Genomic DNA, 26,956 nt, shown 5'->3' with positions numbered 1-26,956 from the left:
TCATAAAAGGACCAAGTTTGAAGACCTTGGTCTATGGCAGGGGTGTCAAACTCAATTTCATTGAGGGCTGCATCAGCATTGTGGTTGCCTTCGGGGAGGGCAGGTGGGTGTGGCCAAGGTGGGTGCGACCTACTGGGTGGCCGTGGATGGAGTGGGTGTGGCCTACTGGGTGGGCATGGCCAGCTCTACATCGTTTGCGTCAAGGGTGCCTGTGGGGGCCTGGGCAGGAGTGGGAGAGATCTGAGGGTCTCTGGCAGAAGGGGGTGGGACCGGGGCAAGTGCCAAGGCATGGTCCATTTCTTCATTCCTCACAAAGGGTGACACCTTCCCAGCATGCACCCAGGGGGCGGGGCTGACACGGCAGGGGCTGGTTCCTCGCTGTTTCCGGACGGCCTTGTGGAGCTAAGACTGAATGCGTTTCAGCATAGATGGCCACCACAAAATTGTATCTTGGCTCCCGGCTGGCCTGGGCCAGGGCCAAGGCAGCGGGGGCCGTTCCCTCACTGTTTCCAGGATGGCTTCGCAGGCCACATGAAACCACTTCGCAGGGCGCATCCGGCCCCCGGGCCTTGTGTTTGACATGTCTGGTCTATGGGAACAGACTGAACCTGAAACCTTGCAGCTAAAATTCACCAATGTCCAAACAAATACAGGTGGTCCTCAACATACAACTTTACATTTAATGCCCGTTTGAAGTTACAAAGACATTGAAAAAGTGACTTATGAAAGTTTTTTTCACTTACGACCATTACATCATCCCCATGGTCACATGATCAAAGTTCGGCTCTTTGGCAACTGGCATGTACTTATGACGGTTGCAACGTCCCAGGGTTACATGATCCCTTTTGCAACCTTCTGACAAGCAAAGTCAATGGGGGAAGCCAGATTCACTTAACAACCATGTTACTAACTATACAACTGCAGTGATTCACTTAACAACTGTGGCTGGAAAGGTTGTAAAATGGGGCAAAACTCACTTAACAACTGTCTTGTTTAGCAATGGAAATTTCGGACTCAATTGTGGTCATAAATCGAGGACTACCTAAACCAGTCAGTGCTCTTGTTAGCACTCAAACTCAACTGGAAAAAAAAATCAAATGATCAAATTTGGGTGCTTAGCAACCGCAGTGTTATTTACGACAATTGCAGCGTTCCAGGTCATGTGATCCCCATTTTTCGACCTTCTCTGCCACGTTCGATGGAGGAAGCTGGACTCACTTAACAACCTTACAATTCACTGTGGTGATTTGCTTAACAACCATAGAAATAAAAGTCATGAAAGTTAGCACAACTGATTTAACAACTATCTTGCTTAAAAACAGAGATCATGGTTCCGGTTGCAGTCATATGTTGAGGAATAGCTGTATATTAAGTATTACATTTTTCATATTTTAAATATTACATTTTTTATTATTATTAATTATTTATTTGTGGTACCATTAGCTAAAGTAGTATTTATGAAATTATTTTCATATTACAAAAGACGGGGTGTGTGTGAGGAATCATCTTAAACTTCATGAAGCGGGCTAGTTGCATTTCGGCCAATTAGCATGAGACAGTTTGTTCTAGTCCAGTGCTAGGCCACCTTGGCTCTTTTATGACTCGTGGACTTCAACTCCCAGAATTCCTGAGCCAGCCACGCTGAGGGGAAAGGGAGAATTTCCAAGCTGAGCCATGCTGGCTCAGGAATTCTGGGAGTTGAAGTCCACGAGTCATAAAATAGCCAAGGTGGCCTACCCCTGGCCTAGTCCCACCTTAGGCATGAAAACCGATGAAAAAACGATGAAAACCGATCGGATAACTTTGAGCCAACCCCTCTCTTTCAGCCCAGCCCACCTCACAGGGTTCTTGGTGTGGAGAAAAAGAAGATGAGAAAGGAGTATTATATGTGTTTGCCACTTTTAAGCTCTAGGTAGTCCTAAACTTAGGACGACAATTGATCCCAATATTTCTGTTGCTAAGTGAGACAGTTAAGTGAGTTTTGCCCCATTTTACGACCATTTTGCCAGAGATGTCAAGTGACTCACTGTAATTAATTTAGTAAAATGGTTGTTTAGTGAATCTGTTTTCCCCATTGACTTTGCTTGTCAAAAGGTCACAAAAGGGCATCACACGACCCTGGTACTCTGTGACCGTCATAAGTATGAGTCAGTTGCCAAGCGTCTGAGTTTTGATCACGTGACCATGGGGATGCTGCAATAGTCATAAGTGTGGAAAATGATCATAAGTCACTTTTTTCAGTGCCGTTGTTAACTTTGAATAGTTACCAAATGAACTGTTGTAAGTCAAGGACTAGCTGCACATAAGTTAATAAAGGCAGGATAAAAATGTCTAATAATAAGCCAGTCAAGGTTATTGAGTGAGCCGAAGAGATTGTGTTGAAGATCTATCTGATAATGAGCAAATGTGGTCCCCGCATGGAGATTTCCAGGTTTTTGTGTGGTTTTTCAACCGCACCTGGGGTTGAACCTATTCTTAAATCTCTTTGATCGCATTGTGAGTGTTGCCAAACTTTGAGTGCCTCCTTTCCAAAACCTCTTGTCCCTGGGGTGTGGAATGTCCTTTTCAGCTAGACAGTCCTTAAACTGGAAATGTTCCCCAAAGTTATCTCAGTTTGAAAGGTACTCACGATTTCGTTTGTTAGTTCTTTTGCCCTTTGGGTTTGCTAAAAGGACTTGATAAATATCAAACATGGAATATTCCCTGAGTGTTTTAGAGTTCAGATGCATTTGTAGCCAAACATTTGTCAGAAATCTCATCTTTGATTAAAGCTCAGGGTTTTTTTTTCCTGTTTAGAATGACCTTTTATTGCGGTTTATTAGTTGTTAATCTTAAGAGTTGGCATACATTGCCTAAGCTGACTTGTTGCCAGAAAAACGTGTTATCTCTGAATTTTTAAAAGCAGTATTTATTCCCATCCATCTCCTGAATTTGTATAAATATAATTTAATGTCTAGAGATAGAAATAAAGCGTTTTTGGATTATTTTGATGAGGGCATGCAAGGAATATTCTCTGTTAACATTCCAACTCTCTGTAACAAAAACATCCAGAGAAATGATATGCAAATAGATTGTTACTATTATTATCCAACTCAGACATTCATTTTCCTGTGTAAATTGTGCTTTGTAGCTTATTAGGATCAAAAGCAGAAGGATGCTTCAAAGTGCACGGAGGCACAGATGCAGCTTCCGTCTGCTGCAGTTTTAAAATAGCCATGCCAAATTCAGTGATTGAATGGTTACTCTTGAGGAACAATTCTGGTCGGTGTGTCCAAAGGATCATTAAAGAAATCAACCCATGGATTCTCCCTTGAGGCACAAATGACCAGGCTCAAATTATCCTACTTTGGACACATGACGTGAAGATCCAGCTCTCTGGAGAAGACATCAAAGCTGAGGAAGGTAGAAGGAAAGAGAGGAAGAGGATAACCAGCAGCAGAGTGGATGGACCCAGTTATGGTTGTGATGATGGTGGAACCCCTGGAAGATCAGAAGAGCCAGTGGTCACTAAGAGTCACCAACCTGATGGCATCCAATTCATTCAATGTAAAGACTTAGCACGCTGAGAAAGACCACAATAGTGGAAAAGGTCAAAGGAAAAAGAAGAAGGGACAACCAACAGAAGGTGAATGGACTTACATTGGTTACAGTGGAGATGGGAGGCACCAATGGAACATGTGAAGGATCAGTTGAGGACAGATAATCCAGGAGAAGATTGGTCTATCAGGTTATTAGTGTAGACACATCATGGATAGTGGCTCATCACCAATCAATCAATACAAAGACCCATCTTCCTTGAAAAGTCAATAATACTGGGAAAGATGGAAGAAAAGAGAAGGAGGAGGAGGAGGAGGAGAAGAAAGAAGAAGAAGAAGAAGAAGAAGAAGAAGAAGAAGAAGAAGAAGAAGAAGAAGAAGAAGAAGAAGAAGAAGAAGAAGAAGAAGAAGAAGAAGAAGAAGAAGAAGAAGAAGAAGAAGAAGAAGAAGAAGAGGAAGAGGAAGAGCAAAGTGGATGGATTCAGTAATGGTAGTGGTGATGGGTGCATCATTGGAAAAACCCCATTTGGGGATAGATCATTCTAGAGAAGGTCTACCCATGTGGCTGCTGAGAGTCATCACCAACATGGTGGCACATAATCATTCAGAATGAAGACCTAACTCTCTGTAGAAATCCATAATGATGGGAATGTTGGAAGGAAAGAGAAGAAGGGAAAACCAGGAACAAGGTGGAACGTGGTGATGGAGACACTGTTGGAAGATCTGAAAGACTCAGTATAGTACAGATCATCTTGGAGAAGGTTTACTTCCAAAACTCAGGAATTGCAAATTCTAAACAAAAAAACTTTTGGTGTGAACACTGGCTCAGAAAGATGAAAATAAAAGTCCATTCAAATATGAAACTAAGTGAATGTAATAATCTGGTTCTCTCACTCAAGACACAAATTGTGTCAGATTGTCCTAATTTGGAGAGCCAGCTGTCTGGACAGGGCCCTGATGCTGGGAAAGATGGAAGGAAAGCAAAGAAGAGAATGACCAGTGGCAAGATGGATGGACTCAGATACAGTGGCAATGGGGACTCTGTCAGAAGAACTGAAAGACTCAATTAGATACTGATCATCATAGCGAAGCTTTGCCTTGGTGGTTGGCAAGGGTCAACGTTGACTTCATATAATTAGTCAACCAATGGAAAGAACCAGATTCCTTGAAAAAATCATTACAGGTACTCCTCGACTTACAGCCACAATTGAACCCAAAATTTCTCTTGTTAAGTGAGACGTTTTGCCCCATGTTATTACCTTTCTTGCCATAGTTGTTAAGTGAATCACTAAAGTTGTTAAGTAAGTAACACGGTTGTTAAGTGAATCTGGCTTCCCTATTTGCTTTGCTTCTCAAAAGGTCACAAAAGGGGCTCACATGACCCCAGAACATTGCAGCTGTCATAAATGTGAGTCAGTTGCCAAGTGTCCGACTTTTGATCATGGGGATGCTGCAAGGGTCATAACTGAAAAACTGTCATAAGTCACTTTTTTCAGTAGTTGTAAGTTTGAACAGTCACTAAACGAACTGTTGTAAGTCAAGGACTACCTGTATGCTTGGAAATAATGGAAGGAAAGAGAAGAAGAGGAGAACTGGAAGATGGTGGATGGACTGACTTACATGGTGATGGGGACAGAGTGGAGACAGATCATTATAGGGAAATATCTTTGAGTCAAAAACAATTTGATAGCACATCATCCTGGTGACCTTGTACAGATAACCCTTAACAACCATTTATTTAGCAACCAATCCACTCCAACAAAATGGATATCCATGGAACTTTATCAAAAGCTCTTTGACCACTCAACTCAATCCAGCATAACCAACACAAACCCTAGAAAGAATTTCATTGCCATACATCAAGAAACCAAACAGACTACTACAACCACAAAAGTTCCTTCAAAACATTCCAGACAACAACCCAAGAAGAAAAACCAGGAGTCATTTACAACATACAATGTAAGGCCTGCAACAATCACTATGTAGGACAAATAGGCAGAAGACTGGCAGAACACCAATTAGCAATCAGAAGACATGATGAAAATTCTTTAATTTCACAACATATAGACCCTAGTTTCAATTGGGAAAATGTGACCATCCTAGACCAAGCTAAGTTTAAAAATGTCAGGGAATTTCTAGAAGTCTGGCACTCTGATAGATCAGCCCTCAATAGACACATAGACATTAACAACATCTATAGACTGTGCAAAAGGGACTATCGCCCAGCCCTAAGGAGAACAAAAAGACCCAAGCACCTTTGGAATGTCTTCAAAGGAAAACAAAAAAGTCTAGTTGCCTCATGAAATCAAGTAAACAATCAAGTAAACAATACCCCAATCAAGAAACTGCCAAAGAAGCCAACAGCCCAACTTAAAAACCTCTAAGACCACCCCCAAAAACACTGACAGGGCAAGCCACCAGAATATAAACCAACAGCAAACAGCATTCCTTACCAGCACAGATGATGTTCCCTAGCTGGGTCATGAAACGTCTGCAAGAAAACAAGCAAGCTCAGAGAGCAACCAGGACCCACAGTCCTCCTCCTCCTCCTCCTCCTCCTCTTCCTCCTCCTCCTCCTTCTCCTCCCCCCCTCCTCCTCCCATTCTCCTTCCCTCTGCAAATCTTCCTTCCTTCTAGCACTGATGATGTTCCCTAGCTGGGTCATGAAACGTCTGCAAGAAAACAAGCAAGCTCAGAGAGCACCAAGGACCCACAGTTTCCCCCCCCTCCTCCTCCTCCCATTCTCCTTCACTCTGCAAATCCTCCTTCCTTCTAGCACTGATGATGTTCCCTAGCTGGGTCATGAAACATCTACAAGAAAACAAGCAAGCTCAGAGAGCACCAGGGATCCCTCATGTCAACTCTGAACTGCAAAGATTCTCCTTTATTATTTAGCAACCATTTGAAGTTACTATGGTATTTAAAAAAGTGATTTTACAACTTGTCCTCACACTTATGACAATCACAGCATTTGCAGTCACATGATCAAAATTTGGTCAACATATATTTACACAGTTGCAACATTCTGGGTTGGCGTGATGGCCATTTGTAACCTTCCCAGCCAGCATCCAATAATGGGGGAAGTCAGATTTCACGTAACGATTGCATGATTCATTTCACAACTGTGGCAAAAATAATGTAAAATTATGGATTTAACAACTGCTCTGTGATGAGAACTGTGGCCGTATGTCAAGGACTACCTGTTAAGCTGCAGCACAATCCTAAGAAAAGACACACTTGGTGTGAGAAGTGAAGACAATTGCTACGTGCTTGCCTCAAATATTCCAAAGTACCTTTTTGCCTTTCAACCTGAAATGTTAGTTACCCAGCTCTAATAAATATCCAGTAATGGGTAATAATTCATCAGCAGAACATCTGCTTGTTGACTGGTTTTGAAAGCACCAGAGTCACCATTAAAACCTGGGAGGGGGGTCTTCCATGCAGATGGCTCCTTTCACAATATACATTAATTGACTGGAATCACATGTCCTGCTTAAATTGCTCATGGGCAGGATTAGCATCTGGTGCAGAGACAAAAACCCCAATCAGCAGTGGAACTGAAGGGCTACTTTTAACCCCAAATGGCTTGGGTTTTTTTTTGGGGGGGGGGGTCAGCCTGCTCCCTTCCGGGTAGTTTAGAAGGTGGAAGAAAGAGATATTCTGGACATAGAGACAAGTGCCTAGAGCAGCCCCACAAAAACAGGCTTCTCTAGGCAGTTATGGGAGATAAAGAGGTGGGTGTAATGGAAATAGGAATATGGGTGACTTGGTCTGCCTTGTCCCCTCTATAATGGCTGCAACCCAGGGCCATAAAATAGATGTCCTTATTTATTTATTTATTTTGCATTCTAGAAGAAAATCTAGGAATACCTCAGAAGAAAAACTTTGGAGTTGTCATGGAGGAGAAAGGATGCATACCAACCAATAGGAGCCCTCCTCATTGGATATGGATAGTCGTGTTTTCTCCCCAATATTTTCAGGCAGATCATTAGAGTGTCACATAGCAAAGTGGGTTAGAATCTATGAAGAACGGTTGCAGGAATTGGGTATGTCTAATCTAGAGAAAGAATCATTAGGGGGTGACATGATAGCAGTGTTCCAATATCTCAGGGGTTGCCACAAAGAAGAAGAGGGAGTCAAGCTATTCTCCAAAGCTCCTGAGGGCAGGACAAGAAGCAACGGATGGAAACTAATCAAGGAGAGAAGCAACCTAGAACTAAGGAGAAATTTCCTGACAGTTAGAACGATTAATCAGTGGAACAACCTGCCTCCATAAGTTATGGATGCTCCATCAATGGAGGTTTTTAAGAAGAAATTGTTGGAAATGGTATAGAGTTTGCTGCTTGAGCAGAGGGCTAGCCTAGAAGACCTCCACGGTCCCATCCAACTCTGTTATTCTGTTCTGTTACTTCATTTCATGGTATGTATGAAAGACCTTGGGAAACTGGACAAAGAGACACAGCTGAGGGAATGGTCAGATAAGAAATAGCATAGCCCAGGGGTCCCCAACCCCCAGTCCATGGGACAGTACCGGGCCGCGGCATGCCAGCAACCAGTCCGCACAAACAAGCAAAGCCCCATCCGCGAGATGCAGGCAGCACACAAAACCACGCCCCCTCCGGTCCGTGGAAAAACCTCTCTCCATGTAACCGGTCCCTGGTGCCCAAAAGGTTGGGGACCTCTGGCTGGGCAGTGGGAGGGGCTAGAGGCTTGGAAGACACCCTCCCTAATTTCTTCAGTGGCAAGGGAGATTGGGGGGGGGGAGAGAATTATACTTTCAGTCTTGCAGGATTAATGTCAGCCCTACAAGGTAGACCCAGACAGATGAACTAGTTCTACTTTATTATAAAGCTACATTCATAGAATCTTGCAAGTCTGGAAGTACAATTCCACCCTCCCCACCCCCCACCCCTTTAGCCTCTCTTGAGAAACTAGAGAAGATCTTTTCTGCGCCTCTTCCCCGCCCATTAATACAGCTGGGGATTATGCTGACTCTTATCAGACTATTCCTCTTTGCCCAAATCTTTTTTGCCTATCGTTGCATCTTGATCTGCAGTGCTATATTGACTTGTTCCATAAATATTATATTACATCTCTGTGGATGACCCACTGTTATTCGATTTTATCTTATACTTAGTTTAATGTAACATAGATATCTGCGTTATCCCAAGATACAGTCTTGCTGAGTGGGCTGCATTTGCACTACTAAATGATTCATAGCCTCGGGAACTTCAGAAACTGTTCAAGGGGTTGAGCAACGACAGAAGGAGGAATATTAGGGCAGGGCTTTTCAACCTTTTCACCCATTGTACCACTTTTAGGATATGGCAACATCCGAGTACCACCAGCAAGATGTCAAAAACCTGATGACCGAAAAAAAGTAATAAAGTACAGGTAGTCCTTGACTTACAACAGTTCGCTTAGTGACTGTTCGAAGTTACAATGGCACTGAAAAAAGTGCCCCCCAAGACACAGCCGAGCAAGACACCTGCCTGCCCACCCGGCGGCGCTCTTCCTCCTGTCCAAGATTTTCATTGTTGTGAGCACTTCTGTTGAGGATTGGCAGCGGGGGTGGGGTGGGGGGTGTTTGGTTTTTATTCCCCCCCGTCTGCTGGGTGGTTGCAGCAGGTTTTGGTCACTTCACATGACCCTGGGACACTGTGACTGTCATAAATATGAATCAGTTGCCAAGCATCTGAATGTAAATCACAAGACCCTGGAGATGCTGCAACATTACAGCTGATCGGCGCTTCTTTTGGACTCAGCAGAAGCACCAGGATCAGCGCTGAGCTCCAGCTGGATCCTGGTGCTGATCCTGGCGCTTCCACTGAGCCCTGACAGCCCTGCAGCTCCAGCCGTCTCTCGCTCAGGCTTGTGCGGTGCTGCCACCGGTTCAGCTCATTCCCCTCCCCCGCTACCACTTTTCTAGGATGGTTGTGTACCACCTGCCAGGTGCCAATGTACCACAGGTGGTACCCGTACCACTGGTTGAAAAGCCCTGTATTAGGGAGTTCCAGTTAATGCTGGATGGGGAATTCTGGGAGTTGAAATCCATACATCTTAGCGCTGTCAAGTTTGAAAAAACATTCAATCTTGGAATAGAGCTGGAGGGAACCTTCAAGGTCTTCTAGTCCAGTCCCCTGCTCAATTTGAGACAAGTGGCTCTCCAGTCTCTTCTTAAAAACCTGCAGGGATGGAGTACTCACAACTTCTGGAGGCAAGCTGTTCCACTGGTTAATTGTCCTCACTGTTAGGAAGTTTCTCCTTAGTTCTAGGTTGCTTCGCTCCTTGATTAGTCCCCTCTCTAAGCAGTTTACGCAGTCAGCCTATTACCCCCAACAATCTGGGTCCTCATTTTATCGACCTTGGAAGGACGGAAGGCTGAGTCAATCTTGAGCCCCATCAGGATCAAACTCCTGGCTTGTGGGCAGAGTCAGCCTGCAATGTTGCATTCTAACCACTGCGCCACCAAGGCTGTTAAGTTATTCATTAAGCAAATAACTTAAGTGTATCATGCAGTTGTTAAATGAATCATGCAGTTGTTAAGTGAATTCAGCTTCCTCCATTATTGGAAACCAGTTGGGAGGGTTACAAGTGGTGATCATATGATCTTGTCATGCTTGCAACTTTCATAAAAACATGCTGGTTGCCAAGCACCCAAATTTTGATCCCATTGATTGTGGGGACGTCACTCTTTTTTTTTAGTGCCGTTGTAACTTCATACAGTTGCTAAATGAATGATTGTAATTCAAGGGCTTACTTGTGTATGATTTGATGCACTTGCATGAATCCAGAACCTAGTTTAACTCAGTGCATGAATTGTACACGCCGTGCGCAGAGGCCGGTTCTCCTGAGTTAAAACAATTTGACCAATGGCAGGAAATACATTTTTTTCCTGTTCATTCCAGAAGCCCATGTTTTGCAAAATAAGAAGTAGAAGTATCTCCCACGGGTCAGGCAGTTCTGGTGGGACATGTGTAGACCAGTGTTTCTCAACCTTGGCAACTAGTGTGGACTTCAACTCCCAGAATTCTCCAGCCAGCAAGCTGGGCTGGATTCCATAAGCAAATTGGCTGGGGAATTCTGGGAGTTGAAGTCCGGATGTCTTAAAATTGCCAAGGTTCAGAAACACTGGGGTAGTCCAAGGATTAGTTCCTCAGTGACACTTTTATTGGAAATCCATCCTGCCCTCAGAAAGAGCAGTTCTTCCTGCTTAACCAGGTCATGGATCTGTCTTTGCTACGTTCAGACTAATTCACCAAGAAAACAGCCTCAAAAAAAGAACAGACGAGAAAGAGGTCAATTTTGAGATGTTAGGAAGTCAAAATAACAGAATAATGGAAGGTTGCTTGGAGGTCTTCCAGTCCAGCCCCCTGCTCAAGCAGGAAACCCTATACCAGGGGTAGGCCACCTTGGCTCTTTTATGACTGGTGGACTTCAACTCCCAGAATTCCTGAGCCAGCATGGCTCAGCTTGGAAACCTCTCCCTTTCCCATCAGCATGGCTGGCTCAGGAATTCTGGGAGTTGAAGTCCACGGGTCATAAAAGAGCCAAGGTGGCCTACCTCTGGCCTAGGCCTAGGCTGCTTTATGACTCGTGGACTTCAACTCCCAGAATTCCTGAGCCAGCATGGCTCAGCTTGGAAACTCTCCTTTTCCCCTCAGCATGGCTGGTTCAGGAATTCTGGGAGTTGAAGTCCATGAGTCATAAAAGAGTCAAGGTGGCCTACCCCTACCCTATACCATTTCAGGCAAAACGGTTGTTCAATCTCTTCTTGAAAACCTCTAGTGTTGGAGGACCCACAACCTCTGGAAGCAAGTCACAATTTTTGTTTTCCAAACCAGGGTTGCAACAGAGCCAGATTCCTCCTTAAATATCTGGAGGTTTTGACCCACTTGAATATATCTGGCCCTGATCAGCTCTGGCTTCCTTTAGTAAGTTACCCCTGAGTATCCTTTCCATTGTCACTTGCATCTTGGCCGAGCTGAGGATTCCTGTGTCTCTTCATTTCACGGCTTCCACCATTCAATAAATGACACTCTGAAGGGTTAAGGAGATAAAGCTCCTGGTCTAGCTTAGGATTCTCTTATTCCTTGTTGGATCCTGGCTGGATACAGAAGCCTGGTGGACAAAGTGTGATTGTTGGTGGTACATCTCCTAGTCTTCTTGTTCTACATGTGAAGGGGCTTCTTGAGACCAAGAGGATCAAGTTCTTAGTTTCCAGGTTCTTCTTGATCCAATCCATCAACGGTCTCCATCTGTCCACCTCATACATTCAGATCACCTTCCTCATGAGCTTCACTCTTCTTCTCGGCCCCTAGTCCTGCCCACCTCATGTTCCCCAGTAAGAATAATTGCTGTTGACCAACTCATCTCCAGTCTTTTGGTTTTATGGGAGGTCCCATCTTTCCCTTTCTTTCCCCATAGACCAAGCCTGCTCTCCATTACAAGGTGGCCATGATCATCAACTACTTGGGGCACTGCATCTCTATCGGGGCTCTGATCGTGGCCTTCTTATTGTTCCTCTGCTTGCGGTAAGTAACCCCCTTTTTCATCGAGGGAATCCCAGAGCTTGATGCCAAGGGCTTGACTGAGCAGGAGTCATTGGGGTTTGACGGGAAACAGCAAAAATGAAATGAGGGTTGCAGATAGCAGTGGAAGGATGTTCCTCTCCCCAGAAATATGGAGGGAGGGGGATGGAAGGATGGATGGAGGGGTAGAGTGGGATGGATGAATGGATGGATGGATAGGGAGGGAAAGAGAGGGATGCATAGAGAGTGGGATAGATCAATGGATAGAGGGAGAGAGGGAGGGAGGGATGGAAGGATGGAGGGTAGTGTGGGATGGATGAATGGATGGATAGAGAGAGGGAGAGAAGGAGAGAGGGATGGGTAGAGTGGGATGGATGCATGGAAGAATGGATGGAGGGTAGTGTGGGATGGATGAATGGATGGATAGAGAGAGGGAGAGAAGGAGAGAGGGATGGGTAGAGTGGGATGGATGCATGGAAGAATGGATGGAGGGGTAGAGTGGGCTGAATGAATGGATGGATAGAGAGAGGGAGGGAAGGAGAGAGGGATGGGTAAAGAGTGGGATGGATGGATGGATGGAGGGGTAGAGTGGGATGGATGAATGGATGGATGGATGGATAGGGAGGGAAAGAGAGGGATGGGTAGAGAGTGGGATAGATCAATGGATAGAGGGAGAGGGAGGGAGGGATGGATGGATGGAGGGGTAGAGTGGGATGGATGGATGAATGGATGGGTAGAGAGGGAGGGAAGGAGAGAGGGATGGGTAGAGAGTGGGATGGAAGGATGGATGGAGGGGTAGAGTGGGATGGATGAATGGATGGATGGATAGGGAGGGAAAGAGGGATGGGTAGAGAGTGGGATAGATCAATGGATAGAGGGAGAGAGGGATGGATGGATGGAGGGATGGATGGAGGAGTAGAGTGGGATGGATGAATTGATGGATAGAGAGGGGGGGAAGGAGAGAGGGGTTGGTAGAGAGTGGGAAAGATCAATGGCTAGAGGGAGGGAGGGATGGGCAGTGAGTGGGATAGATGTATATATGGATAGGGAAGGATGGGCAGACAGAGGGATGGATAGATGGATTGAGGGTGCATGGGCAGACAGAGGGATGGGTAGATGGATGGATGGAAGGATGGATGGAGGGGTAGAGTGGGATGGATGGATGGATAGAGGGAGGGAGAGTGGGAGGGAGGGAGGGGCAGACAGGGATGGATAGATAGATGGACTGAGGATGGATGGAAAGACAGAGGGAGGGATAGATGGAGGGAGGGAGGGATGGGCAGAGGGATGGATAGAGCGAAGGAAGGAGGGAGGGATGGGCAGACAGGAATGGGTAGATGGATGGATAGAGGGAGGGAGAGATGGGCAGAGAATGGGATAGATGTATGTATGTATGTATGTATGTATGTATGTATGTATGTATGTACGTACATAAGTACGTACGTACGGATGGTTGGATGGATGGATGGATAGAGGAAGGGAGGTAGGGATAGATGGATGAATGGGCAAAGGGATTGAGGGATGGAGGGTGGGAGGGAGGAATATAGGGAAGGAGGGAGGGATGGGCAGACAGGGATGATAGATGGATTGAGGATGGATGGATGGATAGACAGAGAAGAGGGATGGATAGAGGGACGGACAGATACCTGGCTTTTGCAAAGCATCAGTGGATTGGATCCTCCTGCGGACAGCTGGGTGGAGAGGTTGGACCATGCCTGTTGGTGGGTTTTGTTGTGCATGGATCGAAAATGGATTTTAACTGAAAATGAAAAATATTTTTAGACCCAAGTGTACTTTACATTATTTTGTAAATTATATTTTTATTTTCATTCACCCTTCAGAGTCACTGCTTTATGAGATCAGCGGCTTTATCAATAGTTTGAATAAATCAGTCAAATAAATAAGCATTTATCCTCAGATTAATCTCTTCTGCAGCTGTAGAGCTGCAATAAGAGCCAGTTGGGTCTAGCAATTAATGAACCAGGCTAGAAACAGGGAGTTCTAGACACGAAAGCCGGCTGAATGACTTTTGGCCAATCGCCAGGAGATAGTGAGTTTTAGTCCCGCCTCTGGCATGACAGGCAGCTGAGTAACTTTTGGCCAATCAACAAGAGATGGTGAGTTCTAATCCCACCTTCAGCCTGAAAGTTGTAGGGATGACTTTGGTCCAATCACCCGGTGACTGTGAGTTCTAGTCCCGCCTTAGGCATGAAAGACAACTGGGTGACTTTGGGCCAGACCCTCTCTGTGAGCCAAGCCCACCTCACAGGATTGTTGTTGTGCAGAAAATAGGAAGATGAAGAAGTATTAGAGATATCTGCATTTAGCTTCCATGCCCTAAGGCAGGACTAGAACTCACTGCCTCCTGGTGATTGGCCCAAAGTCATTCAGCTGGCTTTCGTGCCTGAAATGGGATTAGAACTCACAATCTTCTACTTTCTAACTTTGTGCCTTAACCACTAGAGCAATCTTCCTTCCTTCCTTCCTTCCTTCCTTCCTTCCTTCCTTCCTTCCTTCCTTCCTTCCTTCCTTCCTTCCTTCCTTCCTTCCGGAACCGCCTGTGCCAGAGAAAAACATTATTTTAGGGACTGATTTGAGATCCCCCCTCACCTTTGGCTACCTAAAAACTAGCTGGTGAATTTGGAGTGAGCCAGTTAAACATATATCTGTCCTTTAAAATCATATTTTTCTCTATGTGTGGGCAGATCAACCATACAATCAAGCAATTTTGTGCAGCCAAGCCATTAAAAAAAAGAATTATAATAATACCTTGAGTCTATTTGGAAAGGTTTATTTTTGAAAAGAAAAAAAAATGACAAAAAGAATTTGAGCCCAACTTGCTATTTTTGCTACTGAGTTTGCCTGGCGTAGAATGACCCAAATCAAAAAGGGATACTAAGAGATCATGTTGACCGCAGCTAAACAATAGTCAGCCCTGAATGAATAAAAGCAAAATTTGTCAATAGACATATCCCTAATTAATGTTAAGGTTGAATCAGAAATGTGCTGAGCTGCTTAATGTGACAAGGATCAGAATCCAATCACATCATTAACAACATGTTTAAAGCAGAATCTTCCGGGGAGTTTTAGAAACTAAAAAATATTTGAAGAGCAAAAAAAAATATTTTTCCGGCAAGATCACTCAGGTGAGGTTTCCATATCCTAAACCAGGGCTTTTCAACCTTTTCACCCATTGTACCACTTTTAGGATATGGCAACATCCGAGTACCACCAGCAAGGTGTCAAAAACTTGATGACCGAAAAAAAAAGGAAAAAAGTGATAAAGTCCAGGTAGTCCTCGACTTACAACAGTTCGCTTAGTGACTGTTTGAAGTTACAATGGCACTGAAAAAAGTGCCCCCCAAGCCACAGCCGAGCAAGACACCTGCCTGCCCGCCCGGTGGCGCTCTTCCTCCTGTCCGAGGTTTTCATTGTTGTGAGCATTTCTGTTGAGGATTGGCAGCGGGGGTGGGGTGGGGGGTGTTTGGTTTTTATTCCCCCCATCTGCTGGGGGGTTGCAGCAGGTTTTGGTCACTTCACATGACCCTGGGACACTGTGACCGTCATAAATATGAATCAGTTGCCAAGCATCTGAATGTAAATCACAAGACCCTGGAGAGGCTGCAACATTCCAGCTGATCGGTGCTTCTTCTGGGCTCAGCGGAAGTGCCAGGATCAGCGTTGAGCTCCAGCTGGAGCCTGGCACTGATTCTGGCGCTTCCGCTGAGCCCTGACAGCCCTGCAGCTCCAGCCGTCTCTCGCTCAGGCTTGTGCGGTGCTGCCACCAGTTCAGCTCATTCCCCTCCCCCGCTACCACTTTTCTGGGATGGTCGCGTACCACCTGCCAGGTGCCAATGTACCACAGGTGGTACCCGTACCACTGGTTGAAAAGCCCTGTCCTAAACAGCTAAAGCAGAATAAATAAAAGCCAAGAATGAAATCCTAGGAAAAAATTGTGGGGTGTTATTTTCTGATTTTTTAAATATATTTTTATCCCTCGTTTATTGCTTTAATAAATAGCTCAAAACAGTGAATGTTCCTAATACTCGTTTCTCCTCCTATTTTCACTACAATACTGGAAGTTAGGTTGGGCTGGTCCAATGAGAGAGAAGAGAGAAAGAGAGAGAATGAGTCAGTCTGCTTTCATGTCTAATGTAGGACTAGAACTCACTGTCTCCTGGTGATTGGCCCAAAGTCATCCAGATAGTTTTCCTGCCTAAGGCAGGACTAGAACTCACAGCCTCTTGGTAACTGATCCAAAGTCACTCAGCCTGCTTTCACGCATAAGGCAGGACTAGAACTCACTGCCTCCTGGTGATTGGCCCAAAGTCACCCAGCCTGCTTGCATGCCTAAGGCAGGACTAGAACTCACCGTCTCCTGATGATTGATCCAAAGTCACCCAGCCAGCTTTCATGCTTAACGCAGGACTAGAACTCACCGTCTCCTGGTGATTAGCCCAAAGTCACCCAGCTGACTTTCATGCTTAACGCAGGATTAGAATTCGCAGTCTCCTGGTTTCTAACTTGGCGCCTTCACCACTAGACCAGTTTCCTGGTTTATAAGAGAGAATTCGTTGTAATAATGTTTTCTCTCCCTCTTAGTGGAAAAAATATAAGTAAAATGCCTCTTCTTGTTAAATGCATCATTCGCTTTCTAAGCTTGGCAATTTCATTTTTCCACTCTTTAAAAAAAAAAAAATAGGTGTACATTTCCAAAATCAAAACCTGACCATTTTTTTTAATATCCTGGGTTATTCTGGAGTTAATATGCTTGTATCAGTGATGGGCTTTTTGTTCATCAATAATTCTTCATAGAATTACTGGCATCACCTGTGCATCAAGCATGTAAGCTTAAAAGCAGATGCTTCACAATTGCAAGATCAATGAATATTTATCAGGTGGGGAATAATAACTAAATAAGCATCAACACTGCCAAGCTTTCAAAAGTGTTTTGTATCAAAGATGCATAATTTTTCTCATCCAACAGAAGAGTTTAGCCCTTGGGCTGTTAAGAAATTTAACATCCCTTGCAAACAAGAAAAAAAAACAATAAGCCTTTATTTTAAATTCTGCATTTGGAAGAAGTGTGGCACTTTTTTTTTTTTTTTTGCCCTACTTTCTTCCTTACAGCGTTGTGTGATCCAATATTGTGCTGTAGGTACATTTTAAATAAATAAGGCAATGAGAACAAAGGAAATTGCAGCAACAATGTAGGAGGAAACTCAGCAGCCAAGAGGTAGAGTTATTAACCGTGATTAAGAAGAGTGGGGGAACAAATGATTCATAGTTCTTAATGAGATCTAGCCACTTAACCAAAGTCTTGAGGCGTACAAACAGGAAGAAGGTCAAAGCATCTAAATTTGAGGTCAGACAAAAGTCAGTTTTAATTGAGCTTCATCTCAATGGATTGAAAGCAAAGTCAGTTTGGAATAAATAAAATAGATCTCAGCTTACAACCGTTTATTTAGCAATCGTATGATATTACGACAAAGAAAAACTAGTCCTCGTACTTATAACCGCATCCACAGCACCCCCACAGACCACATAATCAAAATTTGGATATTATTATTATTATTGTTATTGTTGTTGTTGTTGTTGTTGTTGTTGTTATTATTATTATTATTATTATTATTATTATTATTATTATTATTATTATTATTATTATTGGAAGGGACCTTGGAGGTCATCTAGTCCAACCCCCTGCTCGGGCAGGAAACCCTATACCATTTCAGACAAATGACAACCGGCGTGTATTTACAACATGTTGCAACACATTGGCATCACACGGTTGCCCTTTGTTTGCTTCCAACAAGCTAAGACAATGGGGGAAAACAGATTTACTTAATGACTGAATGGTCCACTTAACAACTGCAGTGATTCACTTAACAACCATGGCAGAAAAAGGTAAAATCAGGGGTGACTTATTAACAATCACCTTACTTAGCAACGGAAATTTTGCTCTCAGTTATGGCCATAACTTGAGGACTGCCTGTTTTTTGAGTGAGAAGATGTAAGTATGTGGGTCTCACTGGTTTCTGTGGCCCATTGCAAATAACAAAACACAAATAGTCCTCAACTTACAGCAGTTCATTTAGTGACCATTTGAAGTTACAACGATATTGAAATAATTAACTTAAGACCATTGCAGCATTCCCCACCGTCACGTGATCAAAATTCAGACGCTTGGCAACTGACTCATACTGTATTTATGACGGTCACAGTGTCCCAGGATTATATGATCCCCTTTTGCGACCTACTCAAGCAAACTCAATGGGGGAAGCCAGATTCACTTAACAACCGTTTTACTAAGTTAACAACTGTAGGGATTCACTTAATATCTGTGGCAATAAAGGTCGTAAAACGGGGCAAAATTCACTTAAGAAATGTCTCACTTAGCAACAGAAATGTTGGGCTCAACTGTGGTCATAAGTGGAGGGACTACCTGTGTATTCTAGGAAGGATTTTGAAAAGATTAGGGTTTGTTTTTAATCGCTGCCTGAATACTGAGTGAATGGAATGATGGGTAACCCTAGATTGCGTGAAGACTAGAATTTCACTTAGTTGCAAGTTCATTTTTGTGGCCAGTGTCCATCTTTTTAACCATCTGGCTCACGTTTGTGAGAATGTTCAGCATTCTCCATCGTAAGGCCTTTGTCTGCCAAAAATAGGAAATAGAGAAAAAAATAATGAATAGGCTCCTTGGCTGCAAGACAACTAGATCACCATTTGATCACCAAGGTCATTGACAAATTCATCATCAGTCAATTGCAAAAGCCAGCTTGGTGGGCAGTCCATGACTTACAACCCTTCATTTAGGGATTGTTTGAAGTTACAACGGCACTGAAAGAAGTGACTTATGACCATTTTTCACACTTACGACCGTTGCACCATCCCTATGGTCACATAATCAAAATTCGGACACTTGGCAACTGACTCATATTTATGACGGTCGCAGTGCCCTGGGGTCATGTGATTCCCGTTTTCTGACCTGACAGGCAAAGTCAATGGGGAAGCCAGATTCACTTAACAACCAGGTTTACTAACTTAACAATTGTCATGATTCCGACAGATGAAACTCTTCAAAAGAACTTCGAGGCATTGTTTACCTTAAAGAATCTTTTATTTGAGAAGCATAATATCGGCACTTACATAGTTGAAGCCAAAAACTGAATTCCCCTCTCTTGGGCACATAGTATCAAAGCACAATTCCCTCCTTCAATTAACAGTCATAAATCACATTCCCCAATTAGCTTGAAGCAGCGGCCAATTCTTTATCAGCTCTGAATTCAGTAACCTTGATTCTCACCGTAGGTTTAGTGTTGTTAAGTCTAGCTGAACTCTCATTCGCATCCCCCCCTCCCAGCATCATCTAACTCTAAAAGCGAAAGAGAAAAATGACTACATTTCCATCTTTGTCAATGCAAAAACATCCAATATTAGCAGCGTTGACAAACGGCAGTGATTCACATAACTACTTTGCTAGGAAAGGTTGCAGAATGGGGCGAGATTCATTTAACAACTTGCTTAGCCACAGAGATTGTTCGCTTAAGCAAGCACTCAAAATTTGATCACGTGACCATAGGGATGTTGCAATGGTCATAAGAGTGAAAAACGGTCACAAGTCACGTTTTTCAGTGCTGTTGTAACTTCAAGTGGTTGCTAAAGGAACGGTTGTAAATTGGGGACTACCTGTTATCACCACACCAGCTGTTTTCCTTTAAGAGCATATCACATTTATGTGCATATATGTGTCAAATGTCAGATTTGTGCACATACAGGATGTGTCAAATCTTAGCACGGCTATAAAACTACATCAAATGTAATGCTACCTTTTCCTTGTTATAATAACTGTGCTGAAATTACAAGGAATTTGCATGTTTCTTTGGAGAAACACAGATCTAAAGCTCAGCTGATTTTTTTTTCTCATTATCCACCCACTTTTAATAATAGCAAAGACAACATCTATTCTGTATCACGAGAATAATTTCCTGTGGGATTAATTTCCATTACCCACACTCCTGAAATTTATACAGGTAGTCCTTGATTTACGAGCCAAAGGTTCTGTTCCCTCATTTTACGACCTTTCTTGCCACTCTTGTTAAGTGAATCACAGAAGTTTTTAAGTTTGTAACACGGTTGTTAAGTGAATCTGGCTTCCCCATTGACTTTGCTTGTCATAAGTATGAGTCAATTGCCAAGCGTCTGAATTTTGATCACATGACCACGAGGATCGTGCAGTGGTCATAAGTGTGAGAGTCACCTTTTTCAGTGCTGTTATAACTTCAAACAGTCACTAAATGAACAGTTATAAGTCATGGATGCTTTGTACTAACCTTCCTCATTCCTTCCATTCCATAACTTCTAATGTTGGGACTTCAACTCCCAGAATCCCCCAGCCAGTATGATCCCCTACTTCTAGGGAATTCTGGGGGTTGAATCTCAGAATCAAGAGCTTGCCAAATTGTGGAACATACGTGAAACTCTGTTACGTAATTCTTCACTGCTAAAAAAGAGAATGCATGAAATTTGCCTGAATGTGGAACCATTTATTAGCAAATGCTGATTGCTATTATTATGCTTCACATCTCCCGTAGGGAAGAAAATGGAATTGTCTGAAAAATTTCCAGCTTGGGTTTGTCCTTCCAAAATTCCTCTTCAATATTTATTTTATTTGTGTTTACTTATTTATTAAAGTGATACAGACTGAACAGGTAGTCCTCAACTTATGACCATAATTGAGCCCCAGGTTTCTGTGGCTCAGCAGTACAGTATTAAGTGAGTTTTGCCTCACTTTATGACTTATTTTGCCAAAATTGTTAAGTGAATCCCTGCAGCTGTTAAGTTAGTGACACAGTTGTTAAGTGAATTTGGCTTCGTCTTTGATTTTGCTTGTCAGAAAGTCGCAAAAGGGGATCACGTGACCTGGGACACTGCAACCATCATAAATACGAATCCGTTGCCAAGCGTTTGAATTTTGATCACATGACCCTGGGGATGCTGCAATGGTCATAACTGTGAAAATCAATCATAAGTCACTTTTTTCAGTGCCGTTGTAACTTTGAATAGTCCCTAAACAAACTGTTATAAGTCAAGGCTACCCGTATTTTGTTTTCAGTTGTTGCATGTGTGAACTAAGGAGGAATTTCCTGACAGTTAGAACAATTAACCAGTAGAACTACCTGCCTCCAGAAGTGGTGAATGCTCCAACACTGGAAGTTTTTGAGAAGAGACTGGACAGGCATTTGTCTGAAATGGTATAGGATTTCCTGCCTGAGCAGGGGGTTGGACTAGATGACCTCCAAGGTCCCTTTCAACATTATTATTATTATTATTATTATTGTTGTTGTTGTTGTTGTTGTTGTTAACTCATCCCACTAAGCCTGTTTTTTTCCTGTTAAGATAATTACAAGATTTCTCTGGCATTCTGTAACATGATTCTTTTTTTCATTCCACTCCAAGCAGTTTCTTTTAATATCCAGCCGACTGAAGAATTCTCAGAATTAAAGTTCACACATCTTAAAGTTGCTAAGGCTGAGAAACATTCAGTATAACCAGTAGGCTATGAAATGTAGAATTTGCAGAAATTTTTACATTGAAAGAGTTTATATCTGAATCTTGGGAAACATAATTTTAATCAATCAGTCAGAATTGAATTGGAAGGGACCTTGGAGGTCTTCTAGTCCAACCCCCTGCTCAGGCAGGAAACCCTATAACAGTGGTGGCAAACGTATGGCATGTGTGCCAGAGGGAGCACTCAGAGCCCTCTCTGTGGGCATGCGCACCTCGCTCTTTGGCTAAGTTTTTGCAGGAAACCGCCATTTCTCAAGCCCCTTCCTAGCCAAAACAAGCCTCCAGAACAAGCGTGCTGTTTTCAGCTTTGAATTATATCAAATCTGATACCAGAAACAGATGACCCAAGTGCTGCATGTGTTGCTCTGAAACTTACAAAGTATGAGCCAAGGTCAGGCAAATTATCAGCATGCATACAACAGCAAAAATCACATTAATTGTTCAAAAGCATGCCAAATGCAAACTTTTATCTTTCAGTAAAAAGTGGTTTGAATCATTGAAAGCTTTGTTATTGTGTTTTTCTTTTCAGACAAAAGATGTTAATGTATTATTTGTTTTTTCTAAACTAAAACCTCAGTATTCAGACCAAATTGGCAGTGTTGGCACTTTGTGATAAATAAGTGGGTTTTGGGTTGCAGTTTGGGCACTCAGTCTCTAAAAGGTTTGCCATCACTGCCCTATAACAACCGTAAATGGTTGTCCAAGCTGTTCTTGAAAGCCTCCGTGTTGGAGCACTCATAATCTTGTGGAAAACGAAAGAACTCTTACGAATTCCAGAGGGGTTTAGCAGAGAAGTTTATTTGCGCAAGGTTCAGAGGCATGTTAGAGATAGGCAATTCTGAACGTGGAGGGCGGGATTAGACTTCAGTTTTTATACTCCCCTCCTTTCAGGAACAAAGGGACTACACATGGTAATACACTGTGATACATTAGGAGCGTTTCTCACAGGCATACAATGGAAGGTTTTGCTACATACAAAGTATCCATGTGCAAAGCGCATTTGGTTGCCACATATTACTGACACAGAACTTTCCCAGTGAATTTTNTGATTTCTACCTCTGATATTGGATCATAGCCATCAGCATCTATTCCAATCCCAAACATCCAGTTTCGTTTTTCCCATCTATTTTGTTCCAGGAACCAACTGCCATTTTTGACTGTGAGGGTCACCAAATTACAGTTATCCCTTCCACATGAGTCTGCTGTTGTATTTTTCTTTTCAAACAAGATGTGCTCCATCTCCTTAGGGTCTTGGGTATGCCACTTAATACACTTAATATTCTAATAATTGTTCATTTTACTACATTAATAACATCTGGAGGCAGGTTGTTACATTGATTAATTGTTCTCACTGTCAGAGAATTTCTCCTTAGTTCCAGGTTGCTTCTCTCCTTGATTAGTTTCCATCTGTTGCTTCTTGTCCTGCCTTCAGGCACTTTGGAGGATAGGTTGACCCCCTTATTCTTTGTGGCAGCCCCTCAAATACTGGAAGACTGTTATTATGTCACCCCTAGTCCTTCTTTTCTCCAATTAGCTATACCCAATTCCTGCAACCATTCTTCCTATGTTTTAGTCTCCAGGCCTTTAATCCTCTTATTTGCTTTTCTCTGCCCTTTTTCCAAACTGCATTAATGTCTAGACTAGAGTTTATTTTAATTGTTTTTTATCTCCTTCTCGTCCCTTTTGATTTTGCATGTATCACTTATTTTTCGTTAACTTTAATAATAATGATGATGATGATGATGATGATGATGATGATGATAAAGTTGGAAGGGACCTTGGAGGTAATAATAATAATAATAATAATAATAATAATAATAATAATAATAATAATAATAATAATAATAATAATAATAATAATAATAATAATTTTAAAAAAAATTGGAAGGGACCTTGGAGGTCATCGAGTCCAACCCCCTGCTCAGGCAGGAAACCCTATACCATTTCAGACAAATGGCTGTCCAGTCCCTTCTTAAAAACTTCCAGTGTTGGAGCAGTCACCGCTTCTGGAGGCAGGTTGTTCCACTGGTTAATTGTTCTCACTGTCAGGAAGTTTCTCCTTAGTTCTAGGTTGCTTCTCTCCTTGGTTAGTTTCCATCCGTTGCTTCTTGTTCTGCCTTCAGGTGCTTTGGAGAATAGCTTGACTCCCTCTTCTTTGTGGCAGCCCCTGAGATACTGGAACACTGCTATCATGTCCCCCCTCGTCCTTCTCTTCATTAAACTAGACAGACCCAATTCCAGCAACCGTTCCTTGTATGTTTTAGCCTCCAGTCCCCTGATCATCTTTGTTGCTCTTCTTTCATGAACAATTAGAGCTTATTTGTCTCTTTCTCATCCTTTTAGATTGTGCATGTATTATTTATTCTCAACCAAGAGCAATGAAGAGAGCTGATTTCACTTTGGCTATGCAGCTTTGAGTCTTAAGAGTGCTGTTGTATTTATAAACCTGTTTTAAAATGTGCTTCCCTAGCCACCAGCAGTGTTCAGAACGATTTATCTGCGGTTTGTATTGCTGGAGAAATGTTGAAAACATTAGAATACAATTTTGGAATCCCCATGATCATACCAATCACAATATGCCGCTTGCTGTGATACACATAAGTTAAGCGTTTGCCTTTTTATTTTCATTGCAACATAAATTTTTGTTCTAAAATACTCTGTCATTGCTGGAGTGGATCTAAATATTCAGTCTTCTGGAGGAGGGCAAGATAGAAGGAATGTTCCCTTCTTTTGTTGGAAAAAAAAAAGATTAAACAAAAGAAAAAGATAAAAAAGTGTTGATATTCTATAAAAAGTACAGAGAAGAGCAACATTAGGGGATTGAAAACTAAACCCTGTGAAGAACGGTTGCAGGAATTGGGTATACGGTAGTTTAATGAAAAGAAGGACTAGGGGTGACATGATAGCAATGTTCCAGTATTTGAGGGGCTGCACAAAAAAGAGGTGGTCAAGCTATTCTCCAAAGCACCTGAAGGCAGGCCAAGTAGCAATGGATGGAAACTAATCAAGGAGAGAAGCAGCCTGGAATTAAGAAGAAACTTCCTGACAGTGAGGACAATTAACCAGTGGAACGACTTGCCTCCAGAAGTTATGGGTGCTCCAACACTGGAGGTCTTTAAGAAGAGACTGGGCAGTCACTTGCCTGAGATGGTATAGTCAAGTGAGCAGGGGGGTGGACTAGAAGACCTCCAAGGTCCCTTCAGACTCTGTTATTCTGTTAAGACATCAAAACATCTTCTGTGAGATGTTTTATCTCCTTCAGAATAAAGAATGGGATCGAAGTGCGCAATTCAAGCCCTCTGGAGTGAAGGACATTTTTCTGGAGTTGATAGAGGCAGAATTTTTCCCCAGTGACGGCCATTTTCTTGATTGCATGCTTCAAGATGGCATAGAGCATGCTCAGGTGAATACAACTGACCATTAAATATATATATTTGCCGTTTTTAGGAGTATCCGATGCCTCCGCAACATTATCCATTGGAACTTGATCACGACGTTCATCCTGAGGAACATGATGTGGTTTGTGCTACAGACAATTGACCACAATATCCATGAGAGCAATGAGGTACTACTTCCTCAAGAGATATAGCAGAAATTCAGGTACAGGCAGTCCTTGACTTACAACCGTTCATTTAGTGACCGTTCAAAGTTACAATAGCGCTAGAAAAAGTGACTTCCGACCGCTCTTCGTAGTTACGACCATTGCAGCCTCCTCATGGTCATGTGATCAGAATTCGGTTGCTTAGCAACCTGCATGTATTTATGGTGGTTGCAGCATCATGGGGTCATGTGATCGTCCTTTGTGACCTTCCCAGCAAGCTTCTGACAAAGTCATTGGGGAAGTTGGATTCGCTTAACGACCCCATGAGTCACTTAACAACCCACTTGCTGACCAATGAAAATTCTGATCAAATTGTGGTCATAAAACAAGTGTTATAACTGTAGTTGCCTTATGTTGTAAAATCGAAGTGGAAAAGAAAACTGAAGATCATTGAATGAGTACAGATAGTCCTCAACTTACAATAGTTCATTTAATGACCATTCAAAGTTACAGCAGTACTGAAAAAAAGGGACTTATGACCATTTTTCACACAACCGTTGCGGCATCCCCCATGGTCATGTGATCAAAATTCAGACATTTGGCAACTGACTCATATTTATGACGGTTGCAGTGTCCCTACTCAAGGTTAGGCTACCTTGTCTCTTTTATGACTGGTGGACTTCAACTCCCAGAATTCCTGAGCCAGCCATGCTGAGGGGAAAGGGAGAGTTTCCAAGCAGAGCCATGCTGGCTCAGGAATTCTGGGAGTTGAAGTCCATGAGTCATAAAAGAGCCCAGGTTGCCTAGCCCTGCGGCCTAGGATCATGCCATCTATTTTTGCAACCTTCTGACAAGCAAAGTCAATGGGGAAGCCAGATTCACTTAACAACCGCATTACTCACTTAATAATCCTGCAGGGATTCCCTTAACAAGTGTGGCAAAAAAGGTCGTAAAATGGGGGCAAGACTCACTTAACAAATGTCTTGCTTAGCAGACAGAAATTTTGGGCTCAGTTGCGGTCATAAGTGAAGGACGACCTGTACAAACATAGGCACCGTGTGATACAAACGGACTAAAATTTATGTCTCCTCAACAGCTTTGGTGTCGCTGCATCACCACCATCTTCAACTACTTTGTGGTGACCAATTTCTTCTGGATGTTTGTGGAAGGTTGCTACCTCCACACGGCCATCGTGATGACCTACTCGACGGACAAGCTGAGGAAATGGACGTTTCTCTTCATTGGCTGGTGTGAGCAGTCCGAAAGCACGACCCGGAGAACTTCACTCTTAGCCAGGCCCTTCCTCAGAAATTTACAAAATTACAGAATAGCAGACCTGGAAGGGGTCTTGGAGGTCTTCTAGTCCAACCCCTGCTCAGGCAGGAAATCCTGCTTGATGAGTCAGGGTGGCAACCAGACAGAGAGGGGGGTTGGTTATGGATCTCAGATTCTTTCTTTAAGGAGGTCAGAGGGGGTGTCTCAAAAATTGTTGTGGTCTAGCAATATCAAGGGAGGGAGGGAGGAAGGAAGGAAGGAAAGAAGAGAGGGAGGGAGGGAAGGAAGGAGGGAGGGAAGAGGGAAAGAAGGGAGAGAGGGAGGAAGGGAGGGAAGGAAGGAAAGAAGGGAGAGGGAGGGAGAGAGGGAAAGAAAGGAGAGAGGGAGAAAGGAAGGAAGGAAAGAAGGGAGAGGGAAGGAAGGAAGGGAGAGGGAGGGAAGGAAGGAAAGGAGGGAGGGAAGGAGAGAGGGAAGGAAAGAAGGAAGGGAGGGAGGAAGGAAGG

General features: G+C 43.2%; 1 protein-coding gene across 1 annotated transcript in view; it reads left to right on the top strand.

Moving 5' to 3' along the window:
- The window catches only part of CRHR2 (corticotropin releasing hormone receptor 2), a 98,409-nt gene that overhangs the window by 48,529 nt on the left and 22,924 nt on the right, over positions 1-26,956 (top strand). The window contains exons 4-6 of the mRNA XM_015812406.1: positions 11,964-12,070; positions 25,085-25,202; positions 26,275-26,428. Coding sequence (XP_015667892.1) covers positions 11,964-12,070; positions 25,085-25,202; positions 26,275-26,428 — 379 coding nt within the window. The remainder of the gene's footprint in view (positions 1-11,963; positions 12,071-25,084; positions 25,203-26,274; positions 26,429-26,956) is intronic.

The sequence above is a fragment of the Protobothrops mucrosquamatus genome, unplaced genomic scaffold (assembly GCF_001527695.2).
Source record: "Protobothrops mucrosquamatus isolate PMUCROS unplaced genomic scaffold, P.Mucros_1.0 scaffold81, whole genome shotgun sequence".
NCBI classification, from domain to species: Eukaryota; Metazoa; Chordata; class Lepidosauria; order Squamata; family Viperidae; genus Protobothrops; species Protobothrops mucrosquamatus.
This window is presented reverse-complemented; position numbering and strand designations above follow the sequence as displayed.